Source organism: Pongo abelii, chromosome 1, assembly GCF_028885655.2.
Source record: "Pongo abelii isolate AG06213 chromosome 1, NHGRI_mPonAbe1-v2.0_pri, whole genome shotgun sequence".
In the NCBI taxonomy this organism is placed as follows: Eukaryota; Metazoa; Chordata; class Mammalia; order Primates; family Hominidae; genus Pongo; species Pongo abelii.
The window spans coordinates 211,579,663-211,596,668 of NC_071985.2; the positions used below are offsets into that span (position 1 = coordinate 211,579,663).

At 49.2% G+C, this 17,006-nt stretch overlaps 1 protein-coding gene and 1 non-coding gene across 2 annotated transcripts; both read right to left on the minus strand.

Moving 5' to 3' along the window:
• Positions 1 to 5,455: 5,455 nt before the first annotated feature.
• CELA3A (chymotrypsin like elastase 3A) lies at positions 5,456 to 16,092 on the minus strand. The gene is made up of 8 exons (XM_024236693.2): positions 16,032 to 16,092; positions 14,656 to 14,741; positions 12,160 to 12,257; positions 11,909 to 12,043; positions 10,715 to 10,851; positions 10,214 to 10,356; positions 8,170 to 8,322; positions 5,456 to 5,548 (listed from the first exon to the last, which is right to left on the minus strand). Exons 1-8 carry the CDS (start codon positions 16,072 to 16,074, stop codon positions 5,531 to 5,533), a joined length of 813 nt encoding a protein of 270 aa, XP_024092461.2. The 5' UTR covers positions 16,075 to 16,092; the 3' UTR covers positions 5,456 to 5,530.
• Positions 6,938 to 7,040, minus strand: LOC129056647 (U6 spliceosomal RNA). The gene has a single exon (XR_008521283.1). It is a non-coding gene; the product is annotated as a U6 spliceosomal RNA (small nuclear RNA).
• Positions 16,093 to 17,006: the final 914 nt, after the last annotated feature.

The following is a 17,006-nucleotide window of genomic DNA, read 5'->3' on the forward strand; positions in this document are numbered from 1 at the left end:
CATTGAGTGAAAGAAGCAATTTGCAGGACAGTCCATACAGCATGAAGCTGTGCATGTATTTTTAAAAACCAAAATAATGCAATATATTGGTTTTGGATATTTATATATATGATAAAAATATAACAGGACAGAATAGAAGGACAAACACCAAACTCATATTATCAGTCAGGATAGGTTAGGTCCATGCCTCTGTGATAAATAACACCCAGTCTTAGTGGCTTATAACAGAGTTTATTTCATGGTTGGGCTACATGTCCATCAGGGGTTAGCAGAGTCTCCAGTTCATATCTCACTCTGGGACCAGGCTGACCAGCAACAACCAGATGTCATGGCAGAGAGAATGAGAGCCTGACAAATTGCTTTGTCTCTCAATATTTCACCTTGGCAAGCCTAATGGCCAGACCCAACTTTTTTCTTTTTTTTCCCAGGTAGACAGGGTCTCACTCTGTCACCCAGGTTGGAGTACAGTGTGTAAGCACCACTCACTGAAGCCTCAACCTCCCAGGCTGAAACAATTCTCCCACTGTAGCCTCCTGAGTAGCTGGAACTACAGTTAGATGCCACCATGCCTAGCTAATTTTTTTATTTTATTTTTAGTGGAGACGAAGTCTCATTATGCTGTCCAAGCTGGCATCAAACTTCTGGGCTCAAGCAATCCTCCTGCATTGGCCTTCCAAAGTGTTGGCATTACAGGCATGAGCCATCCCATCCAGCCAAGGTGATAGATGTATTATTATTTTCTTTAAGACAGAATCTCCCTCTGTCACTCAGGCTGGAGTGCAGTGGCATTATCACAGCTCACTCAATCCTCAGTGTCCTTGGCTCAAGCGATCCTCCTACCCTCAGCCTCACAAGTAGCTGGGACTACAGGCATGTGCCACCATGCCTGGCTAATTTTTTACTTTTTGTAGAGACGGTGTCTCACTATGTTGCCCAGGCTGGCCTTGAACTCCCAGGCTGGTCTTGAACGCCGAGGCTCAAGTGATCCTCCCACCTTGGCCTCCCAAAGTGCTGGGATTATAGGTATGAGCCACTGTGCCTGGCCCAAACCTAACTTTCAGGGGGCAAGAAAGAAGTATCCTATTATGTGCCCAAAAGCAAAAGCAATAATTGATGGATAAAAACCCTGTGTCCATCATGGTGATGACTTTTGGGGAGAACACAAAGGTGCTTCCACTTTAACTGTGAAAACTGAAAATAAAATCCTAAGCCCTCAACCACTGAATGGGCCTCCTCTTGGCCAAGAGGACCCCAAAGAAACCTTAAAATTTGAGTTCCCAGCCATAACAGGATGGGAGGTCAGACACACCTCGTTAGACTTCCTTTTGGTGGTGTAGACACAACTGACCAGCATTAATGTTAAAAATTAGGCCGGGCACTGTGGCTTATGCCTGTAATTCCAGCACTTTGGGAGGCCAAGGTGGGCGGATCACCTGAGGTCAGCAGTTTGAGACCAGCCTGGACAATATGGCAAAACCCAATCTCTGCTAAAAATACAAAAAATTAGCCGGGCGTGGTAGCCCATGCCTGTAATCCCAGCTACATAGGAAGCTGAGGCAGGGGAATCACTTGAACCCAGGAGGCAGAGGTTGCAGTGAGCCTAGATCGCGGCATTGCACTCCAGCCTGGGTGACAGAGTGAGACTCCATCCCCCACCCCCCCTAAAAAAAATTAATGTTAAAATAGAGATCATACAACTGACAGAACAGATTCTCAGTGGCAGTAAGATACCAAATTATAACAAGAGCTAAGGTCATGCCAGATAAGGGTTAAGACATCTACACTTAAAAAATAAACTATGTTCTAACTGCCACAAGATTTTTCTTTCTCTTTTTTTTTTTTTGGAGACAAGGTCTCAATCTGTCACCCAGGCTGGAGTGGTACAGTGGTGCAATCACAGCTCACTGCAGCCTCAACCTCTCGGGCTCAAGTGATCTTCCCACCTCTGCCTCCCAAGTAGCTGGGACTACAGGCATATGCCACAACACCCAGCTAAGATGGGGTTTTGCCATGTTGCCCAAGCTGGTCTCAAACCCCTGGGTTCAAGCAGTCCTCCAGTCCTCCTACCCTAGCCTCCCAAAGTGCTGGGATTATAGTCATGAGCCACGGTTCCCAGCTGCCTGAGATTTTTCCTTTTCTCTAGCAGCTCAACAAGCACTGGCCTTGAGATTAATATTAAAACAACTGCAGCTCATCCAGCACCAGACCCTAACAGACCCCCTGCTCCTGCTCCAAAGCCATAACTACAGCTTTGATTGGTCAGGACACAGATTTCAGTAACTTTCTCCTGATAAAAAGACCACGGACCATGGACTGGTTCTGTCTGGTTTACAGAAGCTGCACTTGAGTGCCTTCATGTTCCTGCTTCACCTTTTGATGTACAGGGTCTTGTTTTCATGCTTAAAAAAAAGAGGTGGGGTCCAGGCTGGAGTGCAGTGGCTATTCACAGGTGCAATCATAGTGCACTGCAGCCTTGAACTCCTAGCTTCAAGCTATCCTCCTGTCTCCACCTCCTGAGTAGTGGGGACTACAGGCACATGCCACCATGCCCAGCAGTAATGCATTTAAATGTCAAATCTCCACCCCACAGTGAACATGGGACACATGTCACATATGTTTGTTCAGTACACATGTGTCAGGACCCCCTTTGTTAATATTTACAGCTCCTTCTTTTTTTTTGAAACAGAGTTTTGCTCTTGTCACCCAGGCTGGAGTGCAATGGCACGATCTCAGCTCATTGCAACATCTACCTCCCAGGTTCAAGCAATTCTCCTGCCTCAGCCTCCCGGGTAGCTGGGATTACAGGCGCCCACCACCACACCTGCCAATTTTTGTATTTTTTAGTAGAGATGGGGTTTCACCATGTTGGCCAGGCTGGTCACGAACTCCTGACCTCAAGTGATCCACCTGCCTCAGCCTCCCAAAGTGCTGGGATGACAGGCATGAGCCACTAGGCCCAGCCCACAGGTCCTTCTATAACCTATTGAATATGTATGTTTAGCCAACTCTTTCAGCTTCAAGCTTCCACTCCAATCCCTCCTCCTTTGGAGTGCCTGTTTCTGGTCTTTGCAGGAGGCTACACTTCCCAGCCTGTCAGCATGGCCACCATGCAGGCTATAACCCTTTATAAGATATAAAATCTCCTTTCCAAATTTATAGATCCTGGCCAGGCACAATGGCTCACGCCTGTAATCCCAGCACTTTGGGAGGCCAAGGTGGGTGATCACTTGAGGCCAGGAGTTCGAGACCAGCCTGGGCAACATGGTGAAACCTCGTCTCTACTAAAAATACAAAAATTAGCTGAGTGTGGTGGTGTGCACCTGCAGTCCCAGCTGCTTGGGAGGCTGAGGCAGGAGAATTGCTTGAACCCGGGAGGCAGAGGTTGCAGTGAGCTGAGATCATGCCACTGCACTCCAGCCTGGGTGACAGAGTGAGACTCCATCTCAAAAACAAAAAAAATCAGCCGGGCATGGTGGTGGGTGCCTGTAAACCCATTTTCTCGGAAGGCTGAGGCAGGAGAATCGCTTGAACCTGGGAGGCGGAGGTTGCAGTGAGCCAGGATTGTGCCACTGCACTCAAGCCTGGGCGACAGGCTGGATCTAAAAAATTATAGATCTCTTGATTTTTTTTAGTAAATGATTGTAATTAATAATTTTTAGAATATGAAGCAAAATGTGAAATTTGTTAATTCTGAAGGGAGGATACCTATCTGAGTCTCTGCTATATTATTCTCTATGTTGCATCTTTTTCAGTTGTAGCTGAAAGTATAAAGGGAGGCTACAAATGGGCCATTAGTATTAAAGTCATTTGTGTGTGTCCTTGCTGGGACAATCTTTCCTTTCATGGTGTTCAAAGAGAAATATGAGGAAAGAGATTCCTTTGTTTTTTGTTTTTTTTTTTTTTGAGAGAGTCTTGCTCTGTGCCCAGGCTGGAGTACAGTGTCACAATCTCAGCTCACTGCGGCTTCTGCCTCCTGGACTCAAGTGATTCTTCCACCTCAGTCTTCCGAGTAGCTGGGACTACAAGTACACACCACCACACCTGGCTAATTTTTATATTTTTTGTAGAGATGGGGTTTTACCATGTTTCCCAGGCTGGTCTCAAACTCGTGGGCTCAAGTGATCCACCCACCCTGGCCTCCCAAAATGCTGGGATTACAGGTATGAACCACCAGGCCCAGCCAGACTCCCTTGTTTTATGTTGCTTTTGTCTGTGTAACAGCATTCTTTTTTTTTAAGAAGGAGTTTCGAACTCATGACCTCAGGTGATCTACCTGCCTCAGCCTCCCAAAGTGCTAGGATTACAAGCATGAGCTACTGCACCTGGCCAGCATTCTTTCTTTCAAAACTCAACTGTTTGCTGGGCTCTGGGCTCGTGTGCAGCATTGTGTGTACCTGTGTGTGTATACCTGTATACCTGTGTGTACCTGTGTGTGTGTGTACCTGTGTGTGTGTCTTCTCCCCGCTGCAGCAAGGGCTCTTCCTAGGGTTGCCTGACTTGACTCTATTTTTCCAGCCCTGAACTTGCCACAAGACAGGTACCTAATACATGTTTAATGAATGACCCTGATATGCTCATGACATAACCATGTCCCCACCCAAATCTCGTCTTGAATTGTAATCCCCATAATCGCCATGAGTCAAGGGAGAAGGTAATTGAATCATAGGGTGTTTCCCCCATGCTGTTCTCATGATAGTGAGTGAGTTCTCACCAGATCTAATGGTTTTCTAAGGGGCTCTTCCCCCTTTGCTAGGCAATTTTCCTTCCTGCCGCCTTGTAAAGAAGGTCCCTTGCTTCCCCTTCATCTTCCACCATGATTGTAAGTTTCCTGAGGCCTCCCCAGCCATGCTAAACTGTGAGTCAATTAAACTTCTTTCCTTTGTAAATTACCCAGTCTCAGGCCGTTCTTTATAGCAGTATGAACACAGACGAAGAGAGCTATCTTTAAATAATGAGCCACCTCAGGGCAGGAACCATGTCTCCTTACCCCTCTGAGCCCTCCTCTAAAACAAGGAATAAGTGTTTGTTGAATGGACGAATAACCAAAGCCCCCAGCCCATCAATGGAAGCAGAACACACATTGTCCTTCCCACTCTACCATGAGCCTCCTGAGGGGCTGGCAGGGTCTGTTTACCTGCAGATTTTTACCACGTTTATATGCCTGCATTGAAAAGCTACTGACTTAGGTGTGACTATATACTAAGGCGACCAACTTGTCCCATTTTTCCTGGGACTTTCCCAGTTTTAGCATTAAATGTCCAGTGTCTTCACTCCTGAAGTTCCAGGCAAACCAGGATGGTCAGGTCACCGCAGAGCAACTCCCTTCTCTCCCAGCATCATTTTTCCCTCATCTTCATATGAAAGGGTTGGACCTGGTCCTGTCTCTGCATATGAGATCTAAGATTTTAGGAACAGGCCAGAGGTGAAGAGGTGAGTCAACAAAGAAAGATTCAACTTGGAATTTTCTGAGAGATCTTTATTCTTTATTCAGGATGTGGGATCGATCAGCACTGCCAGCTGGGCCTTGGTTCTAGTGGCTTGCAATGGTCTGGAAAAGTTGGGGGGGCAGACAGAATAGTCAATTTAGGAGCACAGGTTCTGGAGTCAGATGAAACTGGGTTCAACTTCCAGCCCTGCTGTGTGACCCTGGGGGAGGGATTGACTTCTGTGAGCCTCAGTTTCCTCCTCTATGTAGTAGGGATAGAACTTACCTCATGGGGGGGTTCTCGATTAAATTGTTAACTAAGATTCACTCTACAATGCCCAGCATAAATTTAGATGGGATGTGTGTGTGTATATATATATATATATATATATATATGTGTGTGTGTGTGTATATACACGTGTGTGTGTATATATATATACGTGTGTGTGTGTGTGTATATATATATACACGTATCTGTGTATATATATAAACAAAATATATATATTTTGGGGTTTTTTTTTTTTTTTTTGAGATAGAGTCTCACTCCGTTGCCCAGGCTGGAGTGCACAATCTCAACTCACTGCAACCTCCACCTCTTGGGTTCATGCCATTCTCCTGCCTCAGCCTCCCAAGTAGCTGGGACTACAGGCATACGCCACCATGGCTGGCTAATTTTTGTATTTTTAGTAGAGACGGGGTTCCACTGTGTTAGCCAGGATGGTCTCAATCTCCTGACCTCGTGATCTGCCCACCTCAGTCTCCCAAAGTGGTGTGATTACAGGTGTAAGCCAGGGCGCCCGGCTTTTTTTTTTTTTTTTTTTTTTTTTAAGATGGAGTCTTGCTCTGTCACCCAGGCTGGAGGGCAGTGGCACGATCTTGGCTCGCTGCAACTTCTGCCTCCCGAGTTCAAGCAATTCTTCTACCTCAGCCTCTGAAGTAGCTGAGATTACAGCCATGCACCACCATGCCCGGCCAATTTTTTTATATTTTTGTAGAGACAGGATTTCACCATATTGGCCAGGCTGGTCTCGAACTCCTGACCTTGTGATCCGCCTGCCTCGGCTTACCAAAGTGCTGGGATTACAGGTGTGAGCCACCGTGCCTGGCCTTATATATATATATTTTTAACATGGGTCAGGGAACCAAGGGATTAAATGGTCTATAAATCATCACTGTTTTTTTGTTTATTTGTTTTGTTTTTGTTTGTTTTTTTGTTTTTGAGATGGAGTCTTGCTCTGTCACCCAGGCTGGAGTGCAGTGGTGTAATCTCGGCTCACTGCAACCTCCACCTCCCAGGTTCAAGCAGTTCTCCTGCCTCAGCCTCCTGAGTAGCTGGGACCACAGGCATGCACCAACACGCCCCGCTAATTTTTTGTATTCTTAGTAGAGACGGGGTTTCACCATGTTTGCCAGGCTGGTCTTGAACTCCTGACCTCAGGTGATCCACGCGCCTCGGCCTCCCAAAGCGCTGGGATTACAGGCATGAACCACTGCACTTGGCCAGAAATGTTTTTTTTAATGGAAGGCTTCATGACTTTGCATGTCATCCTTGCGCAGGGGCCGTGCTAATTCTGTATCATTCCAATTTTAGTATATGTGCTGCCAAAGCAAGCACTACTGTTTTATTTTATTTATTTTATTTTTTTTAAGAGAGAGGGTCTTGCTGTGTTGCCCAGGCTGGAGTACAGTGGCTATTCACAGGTGTGATCCTACTACTTTTCAGCATGTGAGTTTTAACCTGCTCTGTTTCTGACCTGGGACAGTTCACCCCTCCTTAGGCACCTGGTGGTCCCCACTCCCAGGAGGTCACCACGTTGATGCCAAACTTGGTGCAGAACCAGATGGGTATAGCGCACTACAGCCCAGAACTCCAGGGCTCAACCGATCCTCCTGCCTCAGCCTCCCAAGTAGCTGGGACTACAGGTGGGCATCACTGCACCCAGCTAGCTATTACTTTTTTTTTTTTTTTTTTTTTTTTGAGACGGAGTCTCACTCTGTCACCCAGGCTGCAGTGCAGTGGTATGATCTCGACTAACTGCAACCTCTGCCTCCCAGGTTCAAGCAATTCTCTGCCTCAGCCTCCCGAGCAGCTGGGATCACAGGCACCCACGACCACGCCCGGCTAATTTTTGTATTTTTAGTAGAGACAGGGTTTCACCATCTTGGCCAGGCTGGTCTTGAATTCCTGACCTCGTGATCCACCTGCCTCTGCTTCCCAAAGTGCTGGGATTACAGGCATGTCTACACCGTGCCCAGCTATTGCTCTCTTTCTTTTTTCTTTTTTTTTGTTTAGCTATTACTGTTATCACAAGCGTTATTAGTCCTCTCTGATCACCCATCCCCAGATGAAGTCTGGGGCCTGGACTCCCCTCTCTTGGCTCTCATCAGACTGCATCATTATCGTTCATGTAATCACCTGTCCCCCACCAGGCAGCCTCTTGTCTGGCATGTCTCTCTATCCTCCCTGACAAGAGAGGACAAGACCAGAGGAGATACTTCATAAATACTTGTTGAAATAAGGAAGTTCAGCTGTAGTTCCAAGTGCCACCCAGAAACCATCAAGTTCCTGGGGTCACACTGTATCAGAAAACATCCCTAAGCCTTTCTGGAATGTCCCCAAGGGCCCTTCCCCACTGAGCTTCCAGGATCCTTTCAGGCTGTCCCCAGGATCCAATGTTTCTCATCTGTCACCTCTCAGAGGAGCCACCACCCTGAAGCCCTCCTGGCCGCCCTGCCCTCCTCACCTCCTCAATCCAGTCGATGAAGGCCGATATTCGAGTGAACACTGTGGGCTTCCAGATGAAGTTGCAGCCAAAGGCAGAAACAAAGCTGGTCACACCATGGACCTGCCAGCCACCATCCTCTGTGGGGCAGTTGAGGGGTCCTCCAGAGTCACCCTGGAACGGTCAGAGAGGAGTGGGTGGCTGAGCCATGTCTGAGGTTTAGGGAACTGGTTCTGAACTCTAGGGATTTCGAGAAACTCCGACATTACTTGACTCCTCTGAGCCTTAGCTCGCTCATTTTCTTTATTATTATTTATTATTTTTATTTTTTTAGATGGAGTCTCTCTCTGTTGTCCAGGCTGGAGTGCAGTGGAGCTAGCTTGGCTCATTGCAACCTCAGTCTCCCGGCTCCTAGGTTCAAGTGTTTCTCCTGCTTCAGCCTCCTAAGTAGCATTACAGTAGGATTACAGGCACCTGCCACCACACCCAGCTAATTTTTGTATATTTAATAGAGATGGGATTTCACCATGTTGGCCAGGCTAGTCTCAAAGTCCTGACCTCAGGTGATCCACCTGCCTCGGCCTCCCAAACGGATTATGGATGTGAGCCACCACGCCCAGCCAGCTGACTCATTTGTGATAGGGAATAGTAGTATCTGTCCAAGAGCCTAGGGAATTACATGAGATGATGCACGATCTTGGCACGATATCCAGTAGAGAAGAAGCACTCGATAAACATAGTTCTTAATAGTAGCACCATAGTTAGTTATTAATTCATACTCAATTACAATACAATGAGGGTATTTGATAGTATTCTTTTTTTTTTCTGAGTCAGTGTCTCGCTCTGTAGCCCAGGTTGGAGTGCAGTGGCGCGATCTCGGCTCACTGCAAGCTCCGCCTCCCAGATTCACACCATTCTCCTGCCTCAGCCTCCCGAGTAGCTGGGACTACAGGCACCCACCACCACGCCCGGCTAATTTTTTGTATTTTTAGTAGAGACGAGGTTTCACCGTGTTAGCCAGGATGGTCTCGATCTCCTGACCTCATGATCCGCCTGCCTGAGCCTCCCAAAGTCCTGGGATTACAGGCGTGAGCCACCGCACCCGGCCTTTTTTTTTTTTTTTTTCTTAGACAAGGTCTTGTCCAGGAAAGTGGCTCACATCTGTAAACACAACACTTTGGAAGGCCAAGGCAGGAGGATCACTTGAGTCCAAGAGTTAGAGACAAGCCTGGGCAACATGGTAAGACTTCATCTCTACAAAAAATTTAAAATTTAGCTAGGCATTGTGGCACACACTTGTACTCCTGGCTGCTTGGGAGGCTGACGTGGGAGGATTGAGCCCAGGAAGGCAAGGCTACAGTGGGCTGTGATGGCATTACAGCACTCCAGCCTGGGCAACAGAGCAAGATCCTGTCTCAAAAAAAAAAAAAAAGACAACGTCTTGCTCTGTCGCCTAGGCTTGAGTGCAGTGGCAAAAATCATAGCCCACTGTAAGCTTGAACTCCCAGGCTCAAACAATCCTCCCACCTCAGCCTCTCAAGTAGTTGGGACTACAGGCGGGTGCCACCATGCCTGACTAAAAAAAGTTTTTTTGTAGATGGGCATCTCACTATGTTACCTAGGCTGGTCTCAAACTCCCAGCCTCAAGCAATCCTCCCGCCTCAGCCTCCCAAAGCACTTGGATTATAGGCAGGAGGGACTGTGCCCAGAACAATGATGGTATTCTTAACGTTTAATCATAACTTCACAACCACAGAGTTGACCTGCGTTAGAGGTCATGGGACCAGTATCTCCTGCTGTGCTGCTGCGGAAGCCTGAGGACCAGGGACAGACAGTGACTTGTCCCAAGTCATGTCAGTGTGTGAGCTGAGACTGCAACCTGGGGGTCCTGACTCCCAGGCCTGGGCTCTGTGTCTGGACTGCGCTGATTTCCTCCAAGTCCTGCCTGGCCTGGAGGCTGAATGGAGCAAGCGGGCAAGATTCTTCCTTCACCTTCCAGGCAGTTGGCCCCATTCCAAGGTCCTGCACACCCAGCACCACCTCGGGCAGGTAAGAGCTGACTCACATTGCATCCGGAGCGGAGGAACCCTCCAGCACACACCATGGTCGTCTTCACAGTAGAACCCCACCAGTTCCACCTGGAGCAGTGCTTATAGTCTACCACGGGCAGCAGGGCCTCCTGCAGCTTGTCTGGGAGTGGCCCGTTGGCTGCAAGGATAAAAAGCACCGAGTCAGGGGTCTGGGGGCACAGGGCTAGGAGCCCCCGAGGAAGGGGGCATTCAAGGCACACAGTTCTTCTGCCCTGATGAGGACTCTCCTCCCACCCGCTAAATGGTCCTGCATGCTTTGTGCACCATTACACCCCCAGCACGTGGCACATAGGAGGTACCAAAACATGTGCAATTGAACACATTCGTGTTTTGGAGGTTGGTGGGAGAAGGCTGCAGCTGGAGAGAAATGGGAGAAAAGTACAAGGTCTGGTCTTGGTGTTACCTTCAACCTGCAGCCCCCAGGCCCTGTCTTTCTGCCACTGTCTCGGTGGCCAGCTAGAGAAGTCAGCACGTACTATAGAGACGGCCCCAGCCGGTGATGTAGCAGGGTGTCTTGTTGGGAAGGATGTCACCAGCAGGAGGGAGTGAAGCGAGCTGGACGGCGTCTCCCAGCTGGGCGCTGCGTGAGAGCTTGATGAGGGCGATGTCATTGCTGGGAAGGAGGGAAGTGTCACAGGGCCTGGTCCTCCAGCCCGCCCATGTCCTACCTTCCAGCCATTGCTTCAGGCTATTCCGCCTCTGAGATGCCCCAGCTCCTTTACCCTCCAAATCCACTCTTTCATCATCATCATCATTATTATTATTGAGACAGAGTCTCGGTCTGTTGCCCAGGCTGTAGTGCAGTGTCCCAATCATAGCTCACTGCAGCCTCCTGAGCCAAGGGATCCTCCTGCTTTCACCTCCTGAAGTGCTGGAATTACAGGCATGAGCCACTACACCTGGCCCAAATCATTCTTAAGGCTGAGCAATTTTATTTATTTATTTATTTATTTTTGAGCCAGAGTCTCGCTCTGTTGCCCAGGCTGGAGTGCAGTGGCATGATCTTGGCTCACTGCAGCCTCCACCTCCCGGGTTCAAGCAATTCTCCTGCCTCAGCCTCCCGAGTAGCTGGGATTACAGGCTCACATCACCACGCCTGGCTAATATTTGTTAAGATTTTTTCATACACTTGAAGGGCATAAGATTGTCTCCTTGGCCTTCACAACCACCCGGGAAGCCCAACTTCATAGTCACCTTTTGACAAATGGCAAAACTGAGGCCCAGAGAAGGCCAGTGACTTCCTCAGGCCATACAGAGAGTTAATGCCAGAGCCTGACTCTCAGCCCAGTGCTCCTACTTTTGTGCATAGTGCTGGGAGCCCTGGAGGCACTGGGTGAGCCATCTATTGAATGGAGAAACCCTTGGATTTGGGGGAAGGGTGCCAGAGGAACCCTGAGCTCTGAAGCCACTAGCCAAGTGGCCTTGGGGGAGTTCCCGCCCCTCCCTGAACTCTGCCATCCCCTCTGTAGGGAGACAGGTTTGGTGGTGATGGTCCTTAAAGGCTGTGCTAGCTTTAGCCCTCAGTGTGTGGGACCTGGGCACAGGCTGCTGGACTCAGCTCCCCTGTCCCTACGTCCCTACACATAGTTGGAGCCTACTCAGACTTGGCTGTGGGTCATGGAGGGACAAGTAGAGTAGCCTCTGGGTTCCAGACCGGAGCATTCACTCACCCACAGGCCACACACGAGCGGTTCCAGAGTGGATGCACAAACAGCTCGTCAGAGTTGATGGGGATCACCTGCTCGGGGCCCTCCTTCACAGCACGGTCGTACTCGCCCAACACCACCTGATAGGTCAGGTTGCTCCTGCGGGCGGAGGTGAGGTCAGTCTGGGCCTGACTGGCTACCTCCCTCCTTCCCCATCATCACCCACTCTCCCTGGCTGCCTGGGGCCACGGGCAGGGACAGGGTAGAGAACTCACGAGATGCAGTGGCCCGCAGTCACAACCCAGTCGGGGGCGATGAGGCTGCCGCCACAGGTGTGGTGGAAGCTTCCGCTGTTCTCATACTGCAGGGAAACCTGGTGGCCCAGGAGGAAAGGGCCTCAGTGGGCTGGGCCCCACCATGAGAGTTGCCACCAATGGCTGTACAGGCTGTGCACTGTGCAACTCCAGAGGGCGCCATTCGCACAGAAAACAAGAGCACCCTCTGAAACGTGCAGCGCACGACCTGCGACCTGTGCAGCTGCCCGTGGTGGCCCTGTCACTTTTCCATGGGGGTCATATTCTGATTCTCCAAAGCCTCCCCGCACCAGGACTATGACCTTCCTGGGGACCCCAACATTCTCTACCTTCTGTCTCTTGAGAGCCCTTGAAGGCCCTCTGTTCTATCACACACCCCTCGCCCCGTGACTTTTTTTTTTTGAGATGGAGTTTTGCTTTTGTTCCCCAGGCTGGAGTGCAGTGGTGGCAATCTCAGCTCATTTCAACCTCCGCCTCCCGGGTTCAAGCGATTCTCCTGCCTCAGCCTCCAGAGTAACTGGGATTACAGGCACCTGCCATCGTGCCTGGCTAATTTTGTATTTTTAGTAGACACGGAGTTTCACCATGTTGGCCAGGCTGGTCTCAAGCTCCTCACCTCAGGTGATCTGCCCACCTCGGCCTCCCGAAGTGCTGGGATTACAGGTGTGAGCCACCACACCCAGCCCCCCTGACTCTTTTGAACCTCAGCTCTTTCAAGGCCTCTTGAGCCTTCTGAAACACAGCTCACCCTGATGAGTTCTTTGCCTCTCTTCCCATTTCCTACACATTCTGATTTTCAAAAGCTCCCTCTAGACCACGGTTAGCAAACTGTGGACAGTGGGCCACGTCAGGCTTCTGGTCTGTTTTTATAATAAAGATGTCCTGGAAATAGTCACATTCATTTCTGTATTGTTTGTGTCTGCTTTCGTACTACCTGGCACAGTCAAGTCATTACTATCCAAACCATCAAATAACCTAAAATATTCATTCTCTGGCCCTTTACAGAATAAGCCTGCTGACCTTCTCCAATAAAACTTCCCATAATGATGGGAATGTTCTATATCTTTGCTGTCCAATATGGTAGCCACTAGCCACATGTGACTATTGAACATTTGAAATGTGGCAAGCAGGCCAAGCATGGTGGATCACGCCTATAATCCCAGCACTTTGGGAGGTCAAGACAGGAGGATCACTGGAGCTCAGAAGTTCGAGGCAGGCCTGGGCAACATAGTGAGACCCCATCTCTACAAAAATATATAAAAATTAGCTGGGTGTGGTGGTGCATGCCTGTAGTCCTAGCTACACAGGAGGCTGAGGTGGGTTGATTGCTTGGACCTAGGAGGTAAAGGCTGCAGTAAGCTGAGATCACACCACTGCACTCCAGCCTGGGCAACAGAGCAAGACCCTGTCTCAAAAAAAAAAAAAAAAGAAAGAAAAGAAAAGACAAAAAGAAATATGGCAAGCACTGAGGAACTGAATTGTTAACATTTTTAATGCGAGTAAATTTCAGCTGGGCACAGTGGCTCACACTTGTAATCCCAGCACTTTGAGAGGCTGAGGCAGGTGGATCACCTGAGGTGAGAAGCCCCAGACCGGCCTGGCCAACACAGTGAAACCCTGTCTCTACTAAAAATACAAAACTAGTTGGGCTTGGTGGTGCGTGCCTGTAATCCCAGCTACTTGGGAGGCTGAGGTAGGAGAATTGCTTGAACCCGGGAGGCTGAGGTAGGAGAATTGCTTGAACCCGGGTGGCAGAGGTTGCAGTGAGCCAAGATCGTGCCATTGCACTTCAGCCTGGGCAACAAGAGTGAAACTCTGTCTCAATAATAATAATAATAATAATTTAATTTATTTTTTTTTTTTTGAGACAGAGTCTCACTCTGTTGCCCTGGGCTGGAGTGCAGTGGTGCGATCTCATCTCACTGCAACCTCCACTTCCCAGGTTCAAGCAATTCTCCTGCCTCAGCCTCCTGAGTAGCTGGGATTACAGGCATGAGCCACCGCACCCGGCCTAATTTAATTAAATTTAAATAGCCACAGCACATCAAGTCCAGCCTTCTGAGCTTCCCTCCACTGGCCTTACAAGACCCCTCACTCCCTTATTGCTTTCAGACCTCATAGCCCTGTTGTATCATCCTAGGAATCTAGAAATGAGTCTCTCAAAATCTCACTTCTTCAACACAGTGCCTGAAATTCCACCATCAGTGTGCCAACTCCTTGAGTTAAGCATTACCTTCACCCCTGATTCCACTTTTAAGTTGCAAATAGCCCAGTGAGGGTTACAGATGGAATGGGCAAAACCTCCCTGTGAAGTAGATGGTCCAAGGGCTGCCTGGTCTTTGGAAGCTGAAGTGGACATTGCAAAGAGAACAATGGTGTCAAGGCTGGATGCTGTGCCATTAGAGCTTAGGGTCCAGAGCCCATGGTGGGAATGAGGACAGCTGGTATTGCTCTTACCTGCCAGGGCCAGCTGTAGGGGACCGCATCCTCACCATGGACAACGCGGCTGGAAGGGTGAGAGGAAGGTGGGCCATAGCCTGAGGCTAGAGGGGAGAAGGAGAGTTGTCAATCAGCTGGAGGGTCCCCAAAAGCAAAGAGGAGGCCAGGGTCCCAGTCCAAGCTGTGCCTTCAACTGGCTGTGTGACCGCATGCAAGCCCCTTTCACCCTCTGGACATCAGTAACCACCTATGAACAGTGAACATTTAAACTACAGCAGGGCTTTCCAGAATCCCAGAAGTCTAGGGATAGAGATTAAAATGTGGCCTCCTTCATTGGGAGGACTGAAGAGCTTGATACACTTAGAACAATGCCTGGCCCTCAATGAGCCCTCAAAAAGTGATAGCTATTTTCATACAGAGTGGAGGCTTTAAAGAAGGACTTCCTGGGTTCAAAGTGCAGCTCTGGGCTGTGTGTGGTGGCTCACACCTGTAATCCTAGTGCTTTGAGAGGCCGAGGCGGGAGGATCACTTGAGCCCGGCAGTTTGAGACCAGCCTGGGCAACATAGCAAGACCTCATCTCTAGAAAAATAAAGTACAATAAAATAAAGTAGCCAGGTATGGTGGCATGTGCCTGTAATCTCAGCTACTCAGGAGGCTAAGGGGGTAGGATTGCTTGAGGCCAGGATTTTGAGACCATTCTGGGCAACAAAGCAAGACCCCATCTCTATAAAAAAAAAAAAAAGCAAAAAATAAAAACATTAAGTGCAGCTCTGCCTTTTGTACTATGATAAGCTACTTTACTTCCCTGAGGGTCGGTAAAATGGGGATAATGATAATACTGATCTCCTAAGTCTGTTGTGAGAATTACATGAGAAAATATAAGAAAAACCCTAAACATTTTGCCTGGCGCATAGTAAGCACTCAATCAATGTTATCTGTTACCATTATTGTCAGTCAAGGGAGGCTGCTTGGAAGAGGTGGCCCTGAGCTGGAATGTAATATGGCAGAGAGACCAGGGAAAGGCCAGAGCATAGAATATGGAGCCAGGTAGGGGGGTGAGAGGAGAGTTGGAGTGGTAAGTAGAACTGTGGAAATTCTAACCCAAGACGCCCAACCACACAGCCCAAACTCTTAACCGTTTGACTTTGTTTACTGCCCCCATCAAGGACTTCCACCACCGCCCTTGGGGGTCTTTCTCCATCCACGGCTTCCCCTCCACTCTCCTGCTCCATCATAAGCTGAAAGCCCCCACAGTCATGCCCCCGGGTACAAGCTGAGACCCCCTCCTGTGGAACCAGGCGTAGGGTGTCATGGGACTCAGAGCGAGTGGTAGATTTCAAGGATTCCTAGTCCAGGGCAGCCCAGAGAGCACACACACAGGTTGGGGTCTTACCAACGGCCACAAGGAGGAGGGAACTGAGCAGCCGGAGCATCATGAGTTTTGAGATGATAGGAAAAGGGCACAGAGCCTGGGGCTCTAATATAGGGCAGAAGGTAAGCAGGGGGGCTGATTGGGCCCCACTCCCAATCCAACAGGTGGTGGAACTCCAGGTCTCCCATGGTCCAAGGCCACAGTCCTCACCCAGTGCAGATGGAGGAGTGACAGCCAAAGGAAGGACCTAGCGTTCCCTCCAACAGGTGGCTGCACAGGTGGTGTGGAATGGCCAACTGATAACAGGAGTTCAGGAAGAAAAGCTCATGTCAGGACAAGACCTCCTCTTTCCGAAGGAACAGGGGCACTGGAACTGGGCAGACCAGGTTTCAATCCTGGTTCTGCCACCTCCAAGCTCTGCGACTTTGGGCACATGGCTTAACCTCTCTGAGTCTCAGTTTTTTCCTCTCTAACATGAGATTCATATTAGTACCCACCTCCACAAAAAAATTCTTGTTGAGCACTTTTTCTCTATGTATCAGGCACTGTTCTAGGGGATACAGCTGTGAAAAATACATGGTCTAAGCCCTTCTAGAGTTTGAGTCTAGGCCAGGAGCGGTGGCTCACACCTGTGATCCCAGCACTTTGGGAGGCCAAGGCGGGAGGATCACTTGAGGTCAGAAGTTGGAGACATGGTGAAACCCTATCTCTACTAAAACTACAAAAACTAGCCAGGCATGGTGGTGGGCACCTGTAATCCTAGCTACTGGGAGGCTGAGGGAGGAGAATCGCTGGAACCTGGGAGCGGAGAGGCAGAGGTTGCAGTGAGCCGAGATCATGCCACTGCACTCCAGCCTGGGCCACAGAGCAAGACTGTCTCAAAAAAAAAAAGAAAAGAAAAGAAAAGAAAATGAAACATAGGTGATTGGGGTAGGAATGGGAGTAAGTCATTTAGATGGGGGGACAGGGAAAGTGACATTTGGGCTGAGGAGGTCA

Bases quoted from the DNA above. Each gene is read 5' to 3' on its own strand.
- CELA3A (XM_024236693.2), bottom strand. From the start codon at position 16,074: ATGATGCTCCGGCTGCTCAGTTCCCTCCTCCTTGTGGCCGTTG. The intron at 10,852-11,908 runs GTGAGTGAATGC...CCTCCTTCCCAG, and splicing joins CGCTCGTGTGTGGCCTGTGG to CAATGACATCGCCCTCATCA. The intron at 8,323-10,213 runs GTGAGTCAGCTC...TGACCGTTCCAG, and splicing joins TCCTCCGCTCCGGATGCAAT to GGTGACTCTGGAGGACCCCT.